The 20,957-nt window shown below is 51.5% G+C and overlaps 1 protein-coding gene across 12 annotated transcripts; it reads left to right on the top strand.

Annotated features, from left to right (window-relative positions):
* The first annotated feature begins 670 nt into the window (after window positions 1-670).
* On the top strand, window positions 671-20,749 carry SMARCC2 (SWI/SNF related BAF chromatin remodeling complex subunit C2). 12 transcript variants are annotated; one of them, XM_081595070.1, is made up of 30 exons: window positions 671-856; window positions 2,787-2,906; window positions 3,532-3,617; window positions 4,078-4,159; window positions 4,260-4,352; window positions 4,952-5,021; window positions 5,252-5,321; window positions 6,052-6,127; window positions 6,295-6,426; window positions 6,531-6,646; window positions 7,907-8,031; window positions 9,192-9,251; window positions 9,407-9,444; window positions 9,720-9,850; window positions 10,124-10,195; window positions 11,966-12,079; window positions 12,505-12,658; window positions 13,319-13,411; window positions 13,644-13,763; window positions 13,855-13,917; window positions 14,258-14,516; window positions 14,755-14,916; window positions 15,185-15,249; window positions 15,479-15,614; window positions 15,689-15,855; window positions 16,544-16,678; window positions 17,694-18,075; window positions 18,408-18,491; window positions 18,765-18,830; window positions 19,387-20,749. In XM_081595070.1, exons 1-30 carry the CDS (start codon window positions 746-748, stop codon window positions 19,461-19,463), a joined length of 3,459 nt encoding a protein of 1,152 aa, XP_081451196.1. In that variant the 5' UTR covers window positions 671-745; the 3' UTR covers window positions 19,464-20,749. The 12 variants fall into 12 exon arrangements, with proteins under 12 accessions (XP_081451196.1, XP_081451197.1, XP_081451192.1 ...); XM_081595071.1 differs by having other exon boundaries at window positions 13,647-13,763; XM_081595066.1 differs by having other exon boundaries at window positions 18,408-18,830.
* Window positions 20,750-20,957: the final 208 nt, after the last annotated feature.

The raw sequence follows: 20,957 nt of genomic DNA on the forward strand, positions 1-20,957 counted from the left end.
AGAGTCGGGTGGATCGGGTGACCCAAGGAGGAAGGATCTCCCGCCCCACGGAGATGAGGGTCTCAAAGAGCGCAAAGCTGTTTAGGAAGCATTGGCGAGGCCTGCAGAGGAAAGCAGTTGGAGAGGAAGGGCTGGGTCCCCGGGGTGGCGGCTAGGAGACTCCTCGGATTACAGAGTGAGACCTGGGACAAGGCGTTAGGGGCGAGGGAGGCTCAGAAGGAGTTTAAACGTGGAACTCGTGGGATGGATGAAAGGAAGGAACTCGCGGAAACGGGTCCAGGGCTCCTCGGGATTAGGGGCTTTGTGGGGTTTAAGAAATGTGCAAGGTGAGGACCACTGAGCTCTGGGCTGGGGGCTCCTCAGGCGACCGGCGTCCCCTTGGGGTAGGATAGAGAGGTATCCCACTCCCCCGGCTGAGAGACAAGAAAAGACTTCAGGTCAGGTAAAGGGCGATCTCAGGGGAGTGTGCGCCCCCTCCAGGAAGCAGCTTCCTCCCCAGAGCTCCGGCCGCTGCCGCCGCCGCCGCCACCAGGGAGGCCGCCAGGATCCGCCCCGCGCCAGGCGCTCCGCCGCCACCGCGTCCGGCAGGCCGGCAGGGGGCGCTGCGCGGGCCGGGGCCGGCCTAGGCGGCGGGAGGCGGCGGCCGCGGCGGCGGGAGGCGGCGGGAGGCGGGCGGAGGAGGAGGCGGAGGAGGCGGGAGCTGAGCTGAGCGGGGCGGGCGGCGGCGGGGCCCAAGCCCGAGAAGATGGCGGTGCGGAAGAAGGACGGCGGCCCCAACGTGAAGTACTACGAGGCCGCGGACACCGTGACCCAGTTCGACAACGTGCGGCTGTGGCTCGGCAAGAACTACAAGAAGGTACGCGGGCAGGGCCGCGCGGGGGCCGGGGGCGGGACAAAGGGACCGAGGCCCCGCGGCTCCCCACACCCCCACCTCCTGCCCACCCTCCCGCGGCCCGCAGCCCCTCCCCCGCGGCGCCCGGAGCGGCCCCAGCGCGCCCTCCGCCGCCCGGCGCCCCTCCCCCAGCCTCCTTTAACAACCCCCCCCACCTCCGCCTCTGGTTCCAGCCCCCACTGCTGCGCCCTCTGCCCCTTGTTTTTCTCCACTGGCCCGGCGGGTCCCGGTGCCAGCTGCCCACCCTCCATAAGCCATCGCCTTCCGGGCTTTTCCGGGAGGGACGGTCGGGGGTGGACGGGTGCCGAATGTCCCACCCCCCACCCGAGCGTGCCCGCCACGGTGCCCGCCAGAGCTCTCCACGGAGCCAGGTACCAGCAGGGCTGAGGCCTCGCCGATGCTTTGTGTATGTTCAGAGAAAGATGATGAAAGCCGGGATGGTAAACAGCTCCAGAGCAGGCCCTCGACTGCTCACCAGCCTGAAAAAGGCCCCTACCCCGGAGTCACCTGTCTACCGCCCGCCCCCCATCTCCGTACAAGGGGTAACAGAACCTCTTTGGGAGTCAGGGTATAGGAGTTCCTGGGCAGCTACCCCTTCTAAAACCATTGCTCAACTTCACAATGAAATCACCCCGCCACCTGGCCTTGCATTGCCTTGGGTTTGGGATTCAGAGACTAGGATGCAGTTTGTGCCTGGAGTCCCCTATCCCGTAACAGGAGATAATAAGGTAGTGAACAAAGGATTCAAGCCTTACCTGTCTTTTCTACCAGACCTCTTCCTGGTGGTGTCTTTGTCTTTAGGCCTTGTTGAAAGGAACATCTCTGCGTAGGGCTTTTCTCTGGAGAGGGTCTGCGTCTCTTCCTTCTCACTACCCCCAATAAGAGGTTCTCGGACTTTCCTTCAGCTCCCCAGTTCTTCCTGCTCAGCTCTGCAACCTGTCAGAAGTGTGATGGGCCTGTGGAGGAGAACGCCCCTCTCTGATCCTGGTTATGAGTCTGGCTCTGTTCTCAGAGGTCTCTGGGTGTCAGAGCTTGACCAACAGCTGCTGGGTCTGTGGCTTGTCTCTACCCCAGGGTGAGGCTTTGGCTCCCAGGCTTCTACCTTTGACCTTTTGGACTGGAGATACGTCTAGGGGCTTAGTGTCTGGCCCTGGGGGGATTGACAGCCTGTGACCTAGTTCAGCTGTCAAGCTCTTAGCTCTTTGTCATTTACCTTTTCTTTCAAGGATCTCTTTACACCTCTCACCAAAAGGTGCACTTTTTTCTATGGTCGGGGTTGAGGAAAAGGGGATCAAAAGGTAAAGTTAGCCTCTTCGCACAGTTTTACATGAGAACTGAAGGCTAGGATGCTAAGTCGCATAATATGGAAATATTTAAGAAGTAGCTGTCTTTTTTCCCTTCTAGGAGGGCATGTGAAGACATGTGCCTATGTTGCTTCTTTGCACCTTTCTTATCAGGCTGTATTATAGGGGGAATCTTGACCTTCCACACCGTTACTCGAAGAAGTAGACTGCTGTCTCCCTTGGAGCATTCCAGATGTTGCTTCTGCAGCCTGATCCCTATGAATCTTCAGAATTTTACAATTCTCCATGCCATTGGCTAAAGATCGGGATCCTGCAACTCCATTTTTAGGGTGTAGTTGAGGGAGAGTAGGAAGCTGTCTATACCGTCAGCACCCAAGACTGGTAGTAGGCAGCTGAATTTCATCTTCTTGGTGAGGGGCACCTCAGGCCTTCCTTCTGCCATTTTCTTTCTAAGAGATTAGGCATGTGGGGGAAGAAGACACTATTTGTTTCTATCCCAGATGCTTCCAGAGCTCCTGGGGAAGAAATAAGGGAGACAGTGGAAAATTGATTTGGGGTCTGTTTTTCTTTCCTTTTCCCTGTTTCCCCAGTATATACAAGCCGAACCACCTACCAACAAGTCCCTGTCTAGCCTGGTTGTACAGTTGCTACAATTTCAGGAAGAAGTTTTTGGCAAACATGTCAGCAATGCACCGCTCACTAAACTGCCGGTGAGTGCAAAAAGCAAGGGGGCAAATTTGAGAAGGAGTTGTCTTTTGTGTTATTGTAAATCTTCTAGTTTTTGAGGTTTGCGTGACTTCCTACCATCCCGTTCCCTGGTTGGGGTGTTACTGACTTGGCAGAGCCCCCAGTTTACCTTCCCCTTTGTCCTAGTAATAGTTCATGCAACAGGTCATCTCAGAGTGTCTAAACTCAGTCATGAAACTCATGGCATGGTGAAAACATGTGAGATTTGGATTTGCACACTCTTGTGTTCAGATCCTGACTCTGCCACTTGGTGTCTCTGTCATCTTAGACAAGCCATTTATGCCTTTTGAGTCTTGGTTCCTTTATCTCTCGATGGGATTAATATACCTACCTTGTAGGTATAACCTGTAATGTTGAACGAGGTAACCTAGTAAAGGGAATCTAGCAAGGGACATGGTGGGGCTTTGTGAATATTGGTTTCTTTCTCTCCCTTCTTCTAGGCTACAAGATAGAATGGCACAGGGGTTGAAGAATTCCAGCTTTGAGAGGGAGATCAGTTTAGCATAAGATTTTGTGAAAGGATTGTTAAATCATAAGAGAATTTAGGATGTAACTCTCACATACTTCTTCCCTGTCTCAATTTTGTAGATCAAATGTTTCCTAGATTTCAAAGCAGGAGGCTCCCTGTGCCACATACTTGCAGCTGCCTACAAATTCAAGAGTGACCAGGGATGGTGAGATGCCTTCTCTTCTCTTTGTGCTTCTTACATTTAGTTTAAAGGGAATCCCCTTTTATGATTCCCTGGGATCTTAGTGGGGTGGGAGACGGTAGACATTCTTGCAAGTCTTTTACTTTGCTAGATCAGCAGACCTGACCTGCTAGGTCAGAAAAATGGCTGGGAGTCAGAGCCAAAAGAGTCTCTAAGAATGAGTGAATATGTGTATGTGTGTCAGTGTGTGTATTGTAGAGGAAAAGGGACTCTTAGGTTGGCATCTCAAGCCTTTCTTTGTCCTTTCGGACTAAGTACAAAGTTATTTGTGGAGTTGAGATCAGTGAACCTCAGATCCCAGGTGATTTTGGTACAGCTGAGGGCAAAACTGCCTCCTAATCTCCCATGTTAAAATAATCACATATGCTAACCTCATCCCCAGACTTGAGCTATACCACTCACTAGATTATTGCTTCTTTACAAGGCGGCGTTACGATTTCCAGAATCCATCACGCATGGACCGCAATGTGGAAATGTTCATGACCATTGAGAAGTCCTTGGTGCAGGTAATAGTCAAGAACTCCCCCACTTATCCCCCTTCCCTGGATGAGAATCCAAAACACCCCTTCCCTATAATCTCATCCCACTTACTTCTTCTCCCCACAGAATAATTGCCTGTCTCGACCTAACATTTTTCTGTGCCCAGAAATTGAACCCAAACTTCTAGGGAAATTAAAAGACATTATCAAGAGACATCAGGTGAGTGGGTGGGTCAAGAGAGGTTTTAGAAACTCCATGACTCTTTTTCTGATGTTTTGCATACAAGAACCAGCCCCAAGGTAGCCCTACCTATTTGGAAGAATATTAGAATTAAAGTTTTAAGCCTCTGTTTCTGTTTCTCTGTTTCTCCCATTCCCATTCTTGGCAGGTTTAGATCACTGTTCCTAGATACTGCATAGGCCTGAGGGGAAAAGCATCTATTTCCACTGAGCTAGAGATTGCCTGATTTCAGATCAATGAGATCTTTGCTCTCTGGAACTCTGTAATAACAAGCAGATGTCATTGGGACGTACGGGGACATAAACGCGACTGTTCATTTCCCGTGTAACAGATTATCTATTCAGAGGTTTATCTGTAGCAATTTAAAATTCTTTGATTTTTCTCCATTATTAGCAAAGTCCCAACTGTTTCTGCCACTTAGCTGATGTGTATTTAGAGAATGCAAAACAACTTTCATACCATTCTGATACTATATGATTATAAAGGCAAATCTGTGGTTAAATCTTACTTTGGTTTATTTACATTCATGACTGATTCAAAGGGGACCACACTTACCTGCTTCTCTTTATGTCATCCAGGGAACGGTCACTGAGGATAAGAATAGTGCCTCCCATGTTGTGTATCCTGTTCCAGGGAACCTGGAGGAAGGTGAGACCTGGGTTTTCTTGGTCACTGCAGTGGATGGCTTGGACTAGGAGATGGAGGACCACTCAATAGCTGTGCAGTGCCTGGGCGCCTCCCTCCTTAGAACCCTGAATCTTCTTACCACCTTTGTTCGTATTCCCAAGTCCCCTGCTGCAGCAGGTGTTGTGTACAGAGTTCTTTTGTATATGTACCCTTTTAGCTCATGTCTCACCTTGCTCTGTCTCTGTCCCCAGAGGAATGGGTACGGCCAGTCATGAAGAGAGATAAGCAGGTTCTTCTGCACTGGGGCTACTATCCTGACAGGTGAGGATGGGATCTGGGGACAGGTTTAAGTACAAGAGCCAGACGGAAAAGCCCTAGAACATCTAGTAAAGCAAGAAGGCACTCTTTGAGGGTTGTTTTTTGCTCTGTTAATTTGTTCTCCTACCTATTATGCGAACCCTCTGTCTGTCCTGTGGGAAGTTTGGGCTTACTGGGCAAAGCTTAGGCTAAAAGGATTGGGGCTTTGTGTGTGAGATGGTTATCCTAGTATGAGTGTTGGTAAGTAAACATTAGAAATAATCTAAATATCTAACAGTGGGGAAATGTTTCAGCAAATTTATATATCTAGTCAATGGGCTATTTTACAGTATTTAAATTGATAGAGATGCCATACATAATTTATAGGTAAGTGTTGCAAAAAGTAGGATGTAAAATGACATCTAGTATCATTGCCATTATGTAAAAACAAAATAATAGGAAAAAAATTGTAGAAAAAAGGTACTGGGGAAAACATATATACTGAATGTCACAAGTGCTTGTGTTAGGATGATTCCTTTCTTCTATTTTTGAAATGTTTTGTAATCATTTTTATTACTGTACAGTGAAAAGAATCCCAATATTAATTGGAAAAATAATCATACCCAACAAACCGTACAAAAAGTAACCCAACAAACTGATACTTTTTGTAAGTGGAAAAGGTAAAAGGTTTGCCCTTTATTTTTCCACAACTCAATCCCATTGATTGTGCTTCACGCTCAATTTCCCATGGCAGTTATGACACGTGGATCCCAGCCAGTGAAATTGAAGCGTCAGTGGAAGACGCTCCAACTCCTGAGAAACCCAGGAAGGTGAGCTTTCCTTGTCTGTCCTCCCTCCCCCAAGAAGAACACCAGGGCCAGACTGCTCTTGGAGGTGAACAGAGGCTCCTGGGCCCTTGGGCTCCTTTGTTAAGGGTCCCCAGACAGAACTAGGGCTTCCAGGTCTCTCCCCAGGACAGTCTGCCTTTGTACTTTAGGTGCACGCAAAATGGATTCTGGACACAGACACCTTCAATGAATGGATGAACGAGGAAGACTACGAAGTAAATGATGACAAAAACCCTGTCTCCCGCCGAAAGAAGATTTCAGCCAAGACGCTGACAGATGAGGTGAAAACTCTTTTTCTTTTCTCCTGAGCCCTTAGCACAAGTCTCAGAACAATCTTCGCTGGGAGGTTGTTGGCTGACATCTGCCCCGATTCTTCAACCTGTAGGTGAACAGCCCAGATTCGGACCGACGGGACAAGAAGGGGGGGAACTATAAGAAGAGGAAGCGTTCCCCCTCACCTTCACCGACCCCAGAAGCCAAGAAGAAGAATGCTAAGAAAGGGTAGGCCAGCCCCTAACCCGCTCCTGCCTTCACTGCTCTGTCCACTCCCTGGTTAAGGAAGAAAGGACAAATCCCCTCCTGTAACTACCAGGCGCTGGCCTACGAGGGAAGAGGAGATCTTTAGCTATTCAATGTCTACTTCTGGTCCTGGCCACTAGTAAACTCAAAGAGAGCTTAATCTGCAGATGAAAGGTCTTTGCCTCTTCCATTTACTTTGTAGTGATCAGTTTCTTCTTTGCTCAGTTCTGCCGTCAGGGTTTTCTCTCCCTTTTTTCTTCCTTGCAGTTGTTTTTTTAGTTAATTTATTTTTGGCTGCATCTGGTCTTGGTTGCAGCGCTCAAGGTCGCTCGAGATCTTCCTTGCAGCTCATGGGCTCTTTAGTTACGGCACACTAACTCTAGGGCATTCAGGCTTAGTAGTTGTGGCGTGGGCTTAGTTGCCTTGCCACATGTGGGATCTTAGTTCCTGGAGCAGGGATCGCGCCCACTTCCCTGCGTTGGAAGGTGGATTCTTAACCACTGGACCACCAGGGAAGTCCCTTCCTTCCAGTTTCATTGCAGTGTAGCTGACATACAGCCCTGTAGAAGTTTAAGCAATACATGATGATTTGGTTTACATACATTGTGAAGTGATTATCAAAGTACACTTGGTAAACATCTATTGTCTCATGTAGATAGTAAATTAAAGAACTAGAAAAATAAGTAAAAACAATTTTTTTTCCTTGTGCTGAGAATTCTCAGGATTTACTCTTATTTTTAATTTTTCTTTATTTCTTTATTTTTTGGCTGTGTTGGGTCTTCATTGTTGCATGGGCTTTTCTCTAGTTGCGACAAGCAGGAGCTACTCTCAGTTGTGATGAGCAGGCTTCTCACTGAGGTGGCTTTTCTTGTTGTAGAGCGTGGACTCTAGAGCAGAGAGGCTTCAGTAGTTGCGGCTCCCAGGCTCTAGAGCACAGGCTTAGTAGTTGTGGTGCAGGAGTTTAGTTGCTCCGTGTCATGTGGGATCTTCCTGGCCCAAGGATTGAACCTGTGTCTCCTGCATTGGCAGGTGGATTCTTAACCACTGGACCACCAGGGAAGCCCAGGATTTACTCTCCTAACAACTTCCATGTGTACCATACAGCAGTGTTAATTATGTTTATCACGTTGTACCTCATAGTCCCTTTGGGAGTTTTCCTTGCTTCCTTTCCATTGAACTCACCTTCCAGGGATTCCTTGTCCAAGGATGCCTGGATTCACTTTCAATCTCTTTCCTTCGCAGTCCTTCAACACCTTACACCAAGTCAAAGCGAGGCCACAGAGAAGAGGAGCAAGAAGACCTGACAAAGGACATGGATGAGCCCTCACCGGTCCCCAACGTGGAAGAGGTGACATTGCCCAAGACAGGTATGGTCCAGGCCAAGCTCCTGGGCCTGCCCCCTTCCTGTCCTGTGTTGAACCCCCCTGGGTGGGCTGACTTCCCAGGCCCAGCTCCAGGTATAGAGACTCTTTCCCTTCAACTTAGCTGGTTATTGAAACCATTGTCATCACCACAGACAATCCTCAAACTTCATTTCCATGTCTGAGTCATGGACTGTGCTCTGTCTCCAAACTTTTTTTATTACACACCTGATAGCTCAGTTGGTAAAGAATCCGCCTGCAATGCAGGAGACCCTGGGTTCAATCCCTGGGTTGGGAAGATTCCCCTGGAGAAGGGAGAGGCTATCCACTCTAGTATTCTGGCCTAGAGAATCCATGGACTACAGTCCATGGGGTCGCAAAGAGTCAGACATGACTGAGCGACTTTCACTTTCACTTTCAACATCAGTAAGATATACTTGAGCACAAATTATACACATGTAGTGTTCACCACTACTTTTAGGAACATTATAAAACACATACGTTATGTAAAATTAGGAAAACGTAGATAAGATTAAAAAACAGAGGTTCTAATATTCTCGGCCTGTGTCCCAGTGGACCCTCTTTTGTATCCCCACTTTGGAGACCACTGCTCTGCAGTACTGCTTTACATCTGTATTCCACAGACACCCAGGAGTGGGTTTCAGGAGTAGGGTGGGGAAGGCCACTGAGAGAGGAGTTCCAGCTTTCACCCCCTCTTCCATCAGAGCAGCTCTCCTCTCTGTTTTCTCGGGTGAGCTTCTGTGTATGAATTCAGTGGAGGAAAATGTCCTCTGTTTTCAAAAATATTTAAGATCCAGCCACTCCTCTACAGAATAATTTGGTCAGACTCTGTGTCAGTCCAGAAGGAACTTATAGATTTCTAGATGGAGATAAGGGGCAATCAAAAACAAGAGTGATTGGTGAATGTTCGTAGGGTAGAAGATGCTTCTTTATAAGAAAAAGGATGAGTAAAATGAGTTTTTGATGGGGGAAGGGGAAAAGTTTCAAGCTCTAGAATAATTGTGACTGGAACAAGCTATTACATTTTGTGATCAGATGAAGCAAGCTTTGGGAGAAAGTGAGCTCTCTGGAACTGTTCACAGTGGAGAGGCAAGGGCTTGATTTAGACAGAATCTGTCTGTTAAAATGACTCTCTCCCCTGGCAGTCAACACTAAGAAGGACTCGGAGTCAGCCCCAGTCAAAGGAGGCACCATGACTGACCTGGGTAAGATGGGGCACTCAGGCAAGGGAGCCAGAGCCTAGAGGCGGGGGCGGGAGGCCAGCCCCTGCCCCTGGCCTGCAGGGCCTTTCCAAAAGCGCACTTGTTCTCCAGACCCTCAGGCAGCACCAACCTTCTATCTTGCTGTCTCTCTCTTTCAGATGAACAAGAGGATGAAAGCATGGAGACCACAGGCAAGGTAGAGCCAATTTAGAGAGCCCCTACCTCTCCCTGTGATTCTGCCTTGTGATTATAAAGTTTCTTTCACCCAGAGCTTTCCACTGCCCAGACTCTTCCCACCCTAGAACTCATTCTCACTGTTGCTCAAAACTCTGAGCCTTTTGAGTCCCAAGGCCCATAACTGTTCAGTCCCATCCCATCTTTAGTGCCCACATTCCCAGGGTGGAGGAGAAGCAGGGGGTTGCTAAGGGCTAAACGAGAATGCTGAGAGTCCAGCAGCCTCCATACTCATAGGATGAGGACGAGAACAGCACAGGCAACAAGGGGGAGCAGACCAAGAACCCAGACCTGCATGAGGACAACGTGACTGAGCAGACCCACCATATCATCATCCCAAGCTATGCTGCGTGGTTTGACTACAATAGGTATCGCTGCTCCAGCTCCTCACTAAAGCTTTATTTTCCTGTGACTACATGTCAGCATGTTGTTCCTTCTCCCGCCTCCAAATAAGTTCCCTCTTCCTCAGCCAGCAAGACTGGGGTACAGTTCAGCTGTAGGGGAGCTCCTGGTCTAGTTCTCAGACCCAGGCCTCCCATTCCTTCTTGCTGCCCCTTCTTCTCTTTGGGGTCCCATCTCTCATCTTTGGGGTCCCATCTCTCCACTCGAGCCTTCTCATTGCACCCTGGCTTCTCTTGCAGTGTTCACGCCATCGAACGGAGGGCTCTCCCTGAGTTCTTCAATGGCAAGAACAAGTCCAAGACTCCAGAAATGTAAGGCACTCTAGCTCGTGGCTCTCTTCCTCCTGTCCCCATTGGCTCCTCCTGATGCAATTGGGCAAACACTTCTTGGGCTCCTTACATGAGCCAGGCACTGTGCTAGGCTCACGGAGACATGCTTTCTGCCCACAGGCAGCCCCAGCCCACCACTGTGACCACTGCCCTCTGGGATCTGCCGGGGGCCGTGTGAAGCTTGCTCTTCTGTTCAAAACAAGTATCTGCTTCCCTCTGGGCTCAGCTGTGTTTCCTCCCTCTGTTTCTTTTAACAGGGTTTAGAGCTTTCCATCTATAATTACCTGTGCTGTCTAAAATGCAAATATCTCCAGCATAAGTAATCTCTTTGGCTAAAGTGTAGCTGACTATAACTGGTCCCTTAGAGTACGTTTAGACAGAAAAAAACGGGAAGAGGAACTATTAAGACCCAGTCTGTGAATTAAAGGATGGAGAGATGTGTTTTGTAAAGTCTGGGCCTGGGGCTCAGACGTCTTCATGTCCTTCAAGGCTCCTCCTCAGACCAAACCTGCCTGGCTTTAGTTTGGTGATTTTCTGTGGTTAGGGATGTTCCAGGATAGATATGGTTGGGCAGGTGGGAGCTAGTGCTGAGACCAGGCCCCCTGAGGACTGAATGCTCTGGCTTCCCAGCTCCTCCTCAGCTCCCGGTCTCCCTGCTCCGAGGTCCCCTTCCCTTCCACCGTGTTTCTTTCCCCACAGCCTGGTATGGTTCTCTTCTCCTCCTCTTGCTGGGGAAAGCAGTGTATGAAGAAGCCTTGCTCTCTCCAGAGGCAGTAGTGACAGATGACATGAGTTCAACTTGATCTGCAGGCAGAGTTGGAACTAGAACTCTTTATACTTTGCACTCTGGGTGTAAAATACCAAATGACGATAATTGCCTATATGTATTGAGAGCCCTCTATCTCCCAGGCATTATCCTAAGTATCCTACGTACCTTGACTAATTTAATCTTCACATCAGCTTTAGCTGTAGGTCTTATTATCTTCAATTTACTGACAAGGAAACTGAGGCATGGAGGGCTTCAGTCGCTTGCTTAAAGTTACATAGCTCATGAGTAATAAAGCTGGGGTCTGAGTCCTGTAGTCTGGCTCATGTTCTCAAACTTTACGTTACACCACACAATAGCTGCCATTTTTGGAGCTTGTACAGCGTGCCCAGCACTATTCTGTATCTCTACAGACCTTTCTATTCTCAGCAGACACTTCATTTTACAGTTAAGGTAACTAAGGTTCAAAAATTTAAGGCCATCATAATAGAACTAGGATTTGAACTTAGGCCTTTCCACCTTCAAAACATGTATTCTTAAGGCTGTGCCCTGCTAACTAGGTGGAGGCACTCCTTAGGACTTCCCTTTACCAACTGCCTGTGGAATTAAGGGCACTTTCTCTTTTTGATTTCTTTTCCAAATGTTGGGTGAGGGAGTACCCTGTTAGCCTAATGGTTAGGATTCTGGGCTTTCATTGCCAAGGCCTGGGTTCAGTTCCCGGTTAGGGAACTGAGATCCTGCAAGCCATGTGGAATGGCCAAAAAAAAAGTTGGATGAAACATCCCCAAGCGCACACAGCCAAGGAGATAACTCATTTAACGAAAAATCCCATCAAGGGTCTGAACCCCTCATGTCTAGCACACAGGAGACCGACAGTGTGTATTGAGTTGGATGAGGCATTCCTCTCTGTCACACATGGAAGTCATTCTTTTACCAATTTTTCCTACCCCTCAGCCCTCTCATCGTTCATATCTCTCTCTTCTAAGCTACCTGGCCTATCGGAACTTCATGATTGATACTTACCGGCTGAACCCCCAAGAGTATCTCACGTCCACTGCCTGTCGCAGGAACCTCGCGGGTGATGTCTGTGCCATCATGAGGTGGGTCTGCAGCTGAGGGGTGGCAGGTGCTCAAGGACGATGCTCACAGATGCCTCTTGGCCAAAGTTGAGAGGCTGCTGGCAAGGAGCATAGGGGATGAGCAGGAAAGACACCTCTAGAGAAAGGCCAAGTTCAGGCTTGGGTCAGGGTGACTTAGGGGATGGCAGGGCGCTCTCTGCAGTGTGGCGGGAGGGAGAAGGAGCACGTCTGTAGTAAAGGAGCCTATCCGGTGAGAGATGCAGAAAGCAGTGTTTAGCTTATGGGTGGATATGGAGAGAGGCCCTGGTGCAGATGGAGACTTGGCTGTCTCTGGTGTGTAGGAGCTGGGAGGAGGCTGTATTTCCCAGGGAGTAGAAGGAGCAGAGAAGAGGGTGCCCTCAGCCCTCTCCTCGTGTGTGACCCAGTCTCTGCCTCTCTCCTCACAGGGTCCATGCCTTCCTAGAACAGTGGGGTCTCATTAACTACCAGGTGGATGCTGAGAGTCGACCAACTCCCATGGGGCCTCCACCCACCTCTCACTTCCACGTCTTGGCGGACACACCATCCGGGCTGGTGCCGCTGCAGCCCAAGACCCCGCAGGTAGAGTGAGGGGCTGCCGGGACAGGGTGGAACTGGGCAAACTGGGGCTTCTTTGGACTTTTCTTTTTCTGGTTTTTTAGGGTAATGTTTCAGGAGTGTTTTGAGGCATCTTCCTTTTCCATGGGATGCAAAGGGCCACAGGAATCAGTCCCATGTATTTAGCACCCTCTCTCAGCCTTTGTAACCTAAGACTGCAAGGACTTGCTGAGGGAGAAGAGATGCTTGTCCTCGGGGAGCAGGCAGGCTAATGTAGGGGATGGAGCAGATAGAGAAAAATGGCTTACAATTCAGTTGCATGAAATTTTTTAACCTTGTCACGTTTCCAACATTTTTTTCATTTTTGCTTCATAATTTTTATCACTTCCATTTTTTTCCATTTCCATTTCATACATTACAAAAATTGTTATGTGGCTTGCCCAGGGTCAGACATGTAGGATTAGAACCTACTTGTCCAGCTCCTAAGAGAACCTGTAAAGATACTTGTGAATACAAATGGATATCATGCCAATTCCAGATCTAATTAATCATTAAGGGAATACGGAACTGTGGCATGAGTGCCCCCCGAGCTTCGGGCTGCCCAGCATTTGGTCTTGAGGCCTCCAGGGCCTCAGCCTGGTCATTTTGTGCCCAGCCTCCATGACACCAAGCTCTGTCCCCCAGGGCCGCCAGGTTGATGCTGATACCAAGGCTGGGCGAAAGGGCAAAGAGCTGGATGACCTGGTGCCAGAGACGGCTAAGGGCAAGCCAGAGCTGGTAGGTGGGGTGTAGACCCCGCTGGGCTGCTTCTTTGCCCCTTTATTGGGGGGCCCCTGCCCGGGAAGAAGAGCCGTGAGAGCAGAGGAGCTACAGCAGTGAGGGAGGAAGTCCACCCAGGGGTGTCCCTGGCTGTGGGAAGGGAGCTCCTTCTGTCTGTCCTCTCTCTCTGTCTGCCCCTGGCTCCTGGCAGTCACTCGGATTCACCTCTTTCTTTCCCTTCCACAAATAGCAGAACTCTGCTTCCCAGCAAATGCTCAACTTCCCTGATAAAGGCAAGGAGAAACCGACAGACATGCAGAACTTCGGGCTGCGCACAGACATGTACACAAAGAAGAACGTCCCCTCTAAGGTACAGGGCCGCGGGCAGCCTGGAGTCGGTGCAGCTTCGCTCCTCAAGGCTGCGGGCTCTTCCCGATGACCCACCCGTGTTTCCCCTGCAGAGCAAAGCCGCAGCCAGTGCCACTCGAGAGTGGACAGAACAGGAGACCCTGCTGCTCCTGGAGGTAACCGGGGCTAGGGAAGGAGAGTCCTGTGAAAGGGAAGTGGCCAGGGTGCCGGCCACACTTGGGAGTGGGGAGGGCCTGAAATTGCCCTGTCTCTCTCCTTCCCAGCGCCCATCGCATACTCCCCCAGGGGCCAGGCGGGCAGGGACTGAGACCATTTTGTCAGCCCCTTGTCCATTCCAAATGCTACTTGGAGTTTCCCCTTGGGCCTGGCAGAGTACGCAAATATCACAACCCAGAGAGCTCTGAAGCAGCTCTGCTTAGCAGGGTGGGGGACGCTGACCTTCGAGGGAGGTGGCTACTGGAGTAAGTGAGGTTGTGTCTCCACCACCACCACCAGGCACTGGAAATGTACAAAGATGACTGGAACAAAGTGTCAGAGCACGTGGGAAGCCGCACACAGGATGAATGCATCTTGCATTTTCTCCGACTTCCCATCGAAGACCCATACCTGGAGGACTCGGAGGCCTCCCTGGGTCCCCTGGCCTACCAGCCCATCCCCTTCAGCCAGTCAGGCAACCCTGTGATGAGCACCGTTGCCTTCCTGGCCTCTGTCGTCGACCCTCGAGTGGCCTCAGCTGCTGCGAAGTCAGCCCTAGGTAACGCGCAGGGCTCCCAGCCCTCTTGGTTTGCCTTTGAAAGGCTGGGTACTCTGACCGTGGAACCCCTTCAGGTTCACTGCCCTACTGGCCTTGTCTGCATCTGGCATCAGCCCAGGCAGTGGTCCAGCTCCACTCAGGTGGAGATGAAGAGCCGGGCTTGTGAGGGAGCTCGCACAGAGAGTGCCAGAACTGCCTACCTGCCTGCTCCCAGCCTCCCTGTCTCTGGGTCTTACAGAAGAGTTCTCCAAAATGAAGGAAGAGGTACCCACAGCTCTGGTGGAGGCCCACGTTAGGAAAGTGGAAGAAGCCGCCAAAGTGACAGGCAAGGCGGACCCAGCCTTTGGTCTGGAAAGCAGCGGCATCGCAGGGACCACCTCCGATGAGCCGGAGAGGATCGGTAAGGCCTGCCATGTTCCCCAATTCCTCCCTTTTTACCAGCAGCCTCCGCCGCCTGGCCTCCCCACACCACCCCTGCCTCCACCTAACCTCAGAGCATGAGACAAATGGGGTGAGTTGGTGGGGTGTTCATTTTCCTTAGGGCTTTACTTTAGGTACCGTGGCTCCCTACTGGTCCTCTCAGTAAGATCTTGGCTAGAAGGGGCAGTTGGAAGAGTGTTGTAGACCAACTGTCAGACATTTCCTGTTTCCTCTTCCCCTGGACCCAGAGGAGAGCGGGACTGACGAGGCGCGGGCGGAGGGCCAGGCCACAGAGGATAAGAAGGAACCCAAGGTACAGGGGGATTGACACAGGCTGGGAAGGCAGAGGGGTCCGGCGTGGACCAGGGAAGGGGAGCCGGCCCCACTTAGCTCGGGCAGGCAAGGGCTGGGCTTGAATGGGGCTGCGTCCTGGATCCAGGCCCCCTCCCAAGTAAGAGGTGTAAACTCAGCTCCTGGTCTGGGCCCTCTGTGTGTGAACCAGCACCCTGACACTCCTGTTTTTCCTTTCCCTGGGACTCCAGGAACCTCGAGAAGGAGTTGGAACTGTGGAGGAAGAAGCAAAGGAGAAGACCAGCGAGGTACCCAAGAAGGACGATGAGAAAGGGAAAGATGGCGACAGCGAGAAGGAGTCAGAAAAGAGTGACGGAGACCTGACAGGTGAGCCTCACGTGGTGGTTGGGGTTCAGAACGGAAGCCAGGCTCTAGGGCTCACGACCCTTTTCCTGGCCCAGCGGATCCTGAGAAGGAGAAGGAGCCCAAGGAAGGGCAGGAGGAGGTGCTGAAAGAAGTGGTGGAGTCAGAGGGGGAAAGGAAGACGAAGGTGGAGCGCGACATTGGCGAGGGCAATCTCTCCACCGCCGCCGCCGCCGCCCTGGCTGCTGCCGCCGTGAAGGCCAAGGTAAGGCCTGGGACCAAGGGCAGGAGGTGCGGCTTCTCATTGTACATCACCTGGAGGAAAGCCTACCTTGTCATCCTTATACAATGCTGGCCTGTCTCCTGTCCCCTTTGGATCCTGAGAGGGACACTTGGGCATCTCTTCTCTTATCTTTTATAAGTCTTTATCATTAGGCCTGTTTTTTTTTTAACCTTTTTATTATAAAACATTTTATTTATTTATTTTGCTGCACTGGGTCTTCATTGAAGCATGCAGGCTTCTCTCGTTGCAGAGCACAGGCTCTAGAGCGAGAGGGCTTCAGTAATTGCAGCTCATGGGCTCTGGTTATGGCAGTTGGGGCACGTGGGCTTAGTTGCCCCACGGGATCAGTTGCCTGCGGGATCTTAATTCCCCGACCAGGGATCGAACCCATATTCTCTGCATTGGAAGGTGGATTCTTAACCACCAGACCACCAGGGAAATCCTGATTGGGCCTGTTTTCACCCTCTCGATTATTTGACCTTGTCTTATCCTTTGATATTCTTTCTTCATGTTCTTTTAAAAATACCACTCAAGCCTGTGCTACTCTCTGGGTTGTGACCGCAGCAAGTTCTGTCTTAAAGCCTGTCAGCCCCCACACCACCCTTCTCTGTTGCCCAACGTCTTCAGCTGGGTCCTCCCACTGATGGCCACCCCACCCCTCCTTCCTTAGCACTTGGCTGCCGTTGAGGAGAGGAAGATCAAATCTCTGGTGGCCCTGCTGGTGGAGACCCAGATGAAAAAGTTGGAGATCAAACTTCGGCACTTTGAGGAGCTAGAGACGATCATGGACCGGGAGCGAGAAGCAGTGAGTCGAGTCCCCTGGAGGTTGGCGGGGCCCCACCTTGGCACTGGGCTGGGCCTCAGTTTAGGGCGAGGGGAGCAGCAGTACAGAAAACCTGAGGCCAACAGGGCATCACAGCAGAGCAGACTAGCCCAGACCAGGACAGGAGGAGCCAGCCTGGGTGGTTAGGGACAAGTGAACCACAGGTACAGCCTGGAGACTGAGGTCCCACAGAATGTCAGCCCCAGGGTCAAGTTCTTGTTGGTTCTTTGCTGCATCTCCAGGTCCATGAAGGGTGCTTAGTCCACAGTAGACTTGCTGTGGAGTGATTGTTGAGTGATTAGACAGGTTTAAGGCATGATGAGAGGGTTAGGGCTTCAGATCCGGGGGTTAAAGTTGGAAAGGGAATAGGATGGACATGGTGTCGAGTCATTTTGATTCTTAGAAGATATAAAAGAAGTAGAAGACAAGGACTCTGATCCTGAACTCAATTGAAGATATCGGATATCCAATATGGAGACGTCAAAGTTGGTTAATGTTTCAAGTATCTGACAAATGCAAATTAAGAGATTTCCAATCAACTATAAAAGTCCTGAGTGAGAGCAGAATAAAGGCCAAAGCTCAGAGGCTAGTGAGGTGATCTGGGAGGAGGGCTTCCTAAGAATTGTGAGTTTTTCTTCAGTTTTGAAGGAGAGAAAGAACATGATTTGACTAGAGGAACTTGGTTGGGGGGAGTCGGTTTCCAGATGAAAGTAATGACAAATTCAAAGCTTTAGAGCTGAAAATGAACAAGGGCTACCACCAGATTAAGTCCACTTGTCCACTGCAGTGAGAAGCCATGCGGGCAGCTGGAAGACCTGGTGGGGGAACTGGAGAGGGGAGGGGAGGCGAGAACAGCGGAAGCCAAGCGCAAGGCTGAGGTTTGGTGTGGGGATCGCCAGAATGGGAGGCTGAGCTTGTCAGAAGACAAAGCAGGGGGCAAGGTGTGTGCCTTTGGGGTTTCCTGCCCCTGGGTGACAGCTCTCCATCGGCCCGGCAGCTGGAGTACCAGAGGCAGCAGCTCTTGGCCGACAGACAAGCCTTCCACATGGAGCAGCTGAAGTATGCAGAGATGCGGGCCCGGCAGCAGCACTTCCAGCAGATGCACCAACAGCAGCAGCAGCCACCACCAGCCCTGCCCCCAGGCTCCCAGCCTATCCCACCTCCAGGCGCTGCTGGGCCACCCACTGTTCACGGCTTGGCCATGGCTCCAGCCTCTGTGGCCCCGGCTCCTGCGGGCAGTGGGGCCCCTCCTGGAAGCTTGGGGCCCTCTGAACAGCTTGGGCAGGCAGGGCCAACTGTGGGGCCACAGCAGCAGCCACCAGCTGGAGCCCCCCAGCCTGGGGCCGTCCCACCAGGGGTACCCCCCCCTGGACCCCATGGTGAGTGATGGCTTCTGGAACTCTGGCTGAGTGGAGGGGCCCGGGGGAATGTTCCAGCTCCCCTCAGAGGCAGTGTGTGATAGGATTAGAGATAAGGATTGACCTCAGTTTCTACAGATCCTCCTTCACCATAGCTATTCCCTAAGTCAACAGGGCTCCCTCCCCAGAGCCAGATTTTTGGAATTTTGTTCCAAGGATTTATCACTCAGTTCTAGTATCAGGAAAAGGGAAGGTGGTGCCCAGGAGTGACTGGGTTATCCTCACTGTGAGAGTGAGTTGGTGAGTGAGATTTTATGCCTCCAATCTTCTCCATCTCTCCTCTTCATTCCCAGGCCCCTCACCGTTCCCCAACCAACAAACTCCTCCCTCAATGATGCCAGGGGCAGTGCCAGGCAGCGGGCACCCAGGCGTGGCGGGTAATGCTCCTTTGGGTTTGCCTTTTGGCATGCCGCCTCCCCCTCCTGCTCCATCCATCATCCCATTTGGTAGCCTAGCCGACTCCATCAGTATTAACCTCCCCCCTCCTCCTAACCTGCATGGGCATCACCACCATCTCCCGTTCGCCCCGGCCACTCTCCCCCCACCTAACCTGCCTGTGTCCATGGCGAACCCTCTACATCCTAACCTGCCGGCGACCACCACCATGCCATCTTCTTTGCCTCTTGGGCCGGGGCTCGGATCCGCCGCAGCCCAGAGCCCTGCCATTGTGGCAGCTGTTCAGGGCAACCTCCTGCCCAGTGCCAGCCCACTGCCAGGTGAGAAGGGTCCTGGAGGGGACAAGGGGGAGGGAGAGGGGTCCACGGGGTGGGCTGGAGGGCAGGTGGGGGAGGGGCTCGGGTACTAGGGCTTCCAGGATCCTTTTTTTGAACGCTGTGGTAAAATTAGAATACAGGAGGGAAGGGCCTCTCTGGCTGTCCTCCGCCATTCCCCAACCTGGCAGCTGCCCCCTGGGATGACGCTGGGGCCTTTCACTGGTGGGTCACGGAGGAGTCCTGTGACACAGAGCATCTCAGTTGTAAACTGGAAAAACGGCTACTTGTTTGCATGATGGTTGCCGTCCCGTTTGCTTGTTCCCATCACGCTCAAGTGCCCCATTTAGAGAGTTCCCTGGGGGGGCAGGAGGACAGTTTGGGGTGTAGCACTTTTCCCAGTGTGTGGTGGGAGAGGGCTTTGGGAAAAGGAAGTTGTCCATCAGGGGTACTCTCTCATCTCCCGTCCTTTGCATGCCATGCCCGGTTGTGTGTCTGGTGGCCTGGGTCTGGACCCTCTCTCCTGCTCACCTCAGCTGATGCAACTTTCTTCTCTCCACAGACCCAGGCACCCCCCTGCCTCCAGACCCCACAGCCCCAAGCCCAGGCACGGTCACCCCCGTGCCACCCCCACAGTGAGGAGCCAGCCCGACATCTCTCTCCCTCCTCACCCCCCACGGAGATCAAGGTTCCAGGAACAGCCCCGTCCCCACCACTGGGACCCTTCCCCAGCCTGGAGAGTTCGTCACTACGTAAGGAAAGTCCTCCTGTCCCTCCAAAGCCCCCACCGTGCCTGTCAGGGGCATGCATTTTTATATCAGATGATTCAAGGACTTCTGTGGAAAAGATGTTTCTAATGTCTGGGAGAGAAGATAGGATGGGGATGCTACCCTCAAAGGAATGGCTGGGCAAAGGTGTTCCTACAAGGTCCTAATTAACCACTGTTAAGGGTACATCCCCACAAAACTACTGCATTTTTTATGGATTGGAAAAAAAAAAAGCCCTTTAAAAGGAAGTAGATTTAAAAAAGCCCTCCAACCAGTGAGAAAAATCCAACTTTTACATTTTTTGGAGGAGGGAGGTGAGTTTTAGGAAAGGGGTATTTAGGTTCTGGGGAGAGCTCTGATAGAATAGGGTGCAGGGTCTGTCTTCTTCAGCCCCTCGTTAGTGACTGAGTCAGCTCCCCACCCCCCTTGGCCGCCCTGTTTATTCCCACTCCTCTCTCCTACTGCTTCCTCATTGTTGCTGTTTAGGCCACCCCAGCTCAGCAATGACTCCTTTCCCTCTGAATGTCAGTTTTGTGTTTTTAAAAGTCTCTTGCGTAGTTGATGTCAGCGTATGTCTATTTGGTGGGGAAACGTCTTGGGGATTTCTGTGGTAGGTAGTGGAGGAAGAAAGGGCACGTGGGGCTATGTGGCCTCCTCCCCGGCCTCTGACTCCCAGAAGATTCGGAGAGGGGAGCACTTAAAGAATGGGAAGTTTTAAAAACGTGGAATTGTCAAAAAAAGCACTTAAGCACCTCCTTCTTATGACATGGTGGGTCACTCTGTCCCCTCTTCCCTCCCACCATGACCGTCATGGTTGGTAGTGGGGAATTCCCTGGGATTTGGGGCAGCAGCTGGGTAGGGGTGCCTGACCTAGGGGCATGCCGACCCCCTGATCGCAGCTAGTGGCTCAGCTCTGCTCCCCAGATTCCAGTGCCCCAAGTACCAGCTCTCCCCTCTTCATCCCTGATGTGAAGACAACAGTGATTCCAAGGCTCTCCACCAATTCTTGGTCCCTCCCACCAGGCCCTTTGTTCCTCATGTCCCCATGTTTCTATTCCTCTGCGTCTTGGCACCTTTCTTCTGTTCAAAAGTTTTCTGTAAATTTTTTCTTTTTTCTTTTCTTTTTTTTTTTTATAAATTAATTTGCTTTCAGTTCCATCTTGTGGATGCCTTCTGTGTTCTCTTACCCGTGGCTGTGAGGCAGGGGGATCCGGCTGGAGGCAGCACCCCGGCAGTCCTTCCAGCAGCATTGGGCGGGGCTGGAGAGACTCCCGGCAAACAGCGGGCCTCTCTCCACAACGGGCCAAAGGCAGCACAGCTGTCAGGGCTGAACAACTGTGCAGGAGCTGGGGAGAGGCTCTCACCT

The sequence above is a fragment of the Giraffa tippelskirchi genome, chromosome 4 (genome assembly GCF_054371585.1).
Source record: "Giraffa tippelskirchi isolate mGirTip1 chromosome 4, T2T-mGirTip1v1.2.pri, whole genome shotgun sequence".
Classification (NCBI taxonomy): Eukaryota; Metazoa; Chordata; class Mammalia; order Artiodactyla; family Giraffidae; genus Giraffa; species Giraffa tippelskirchi.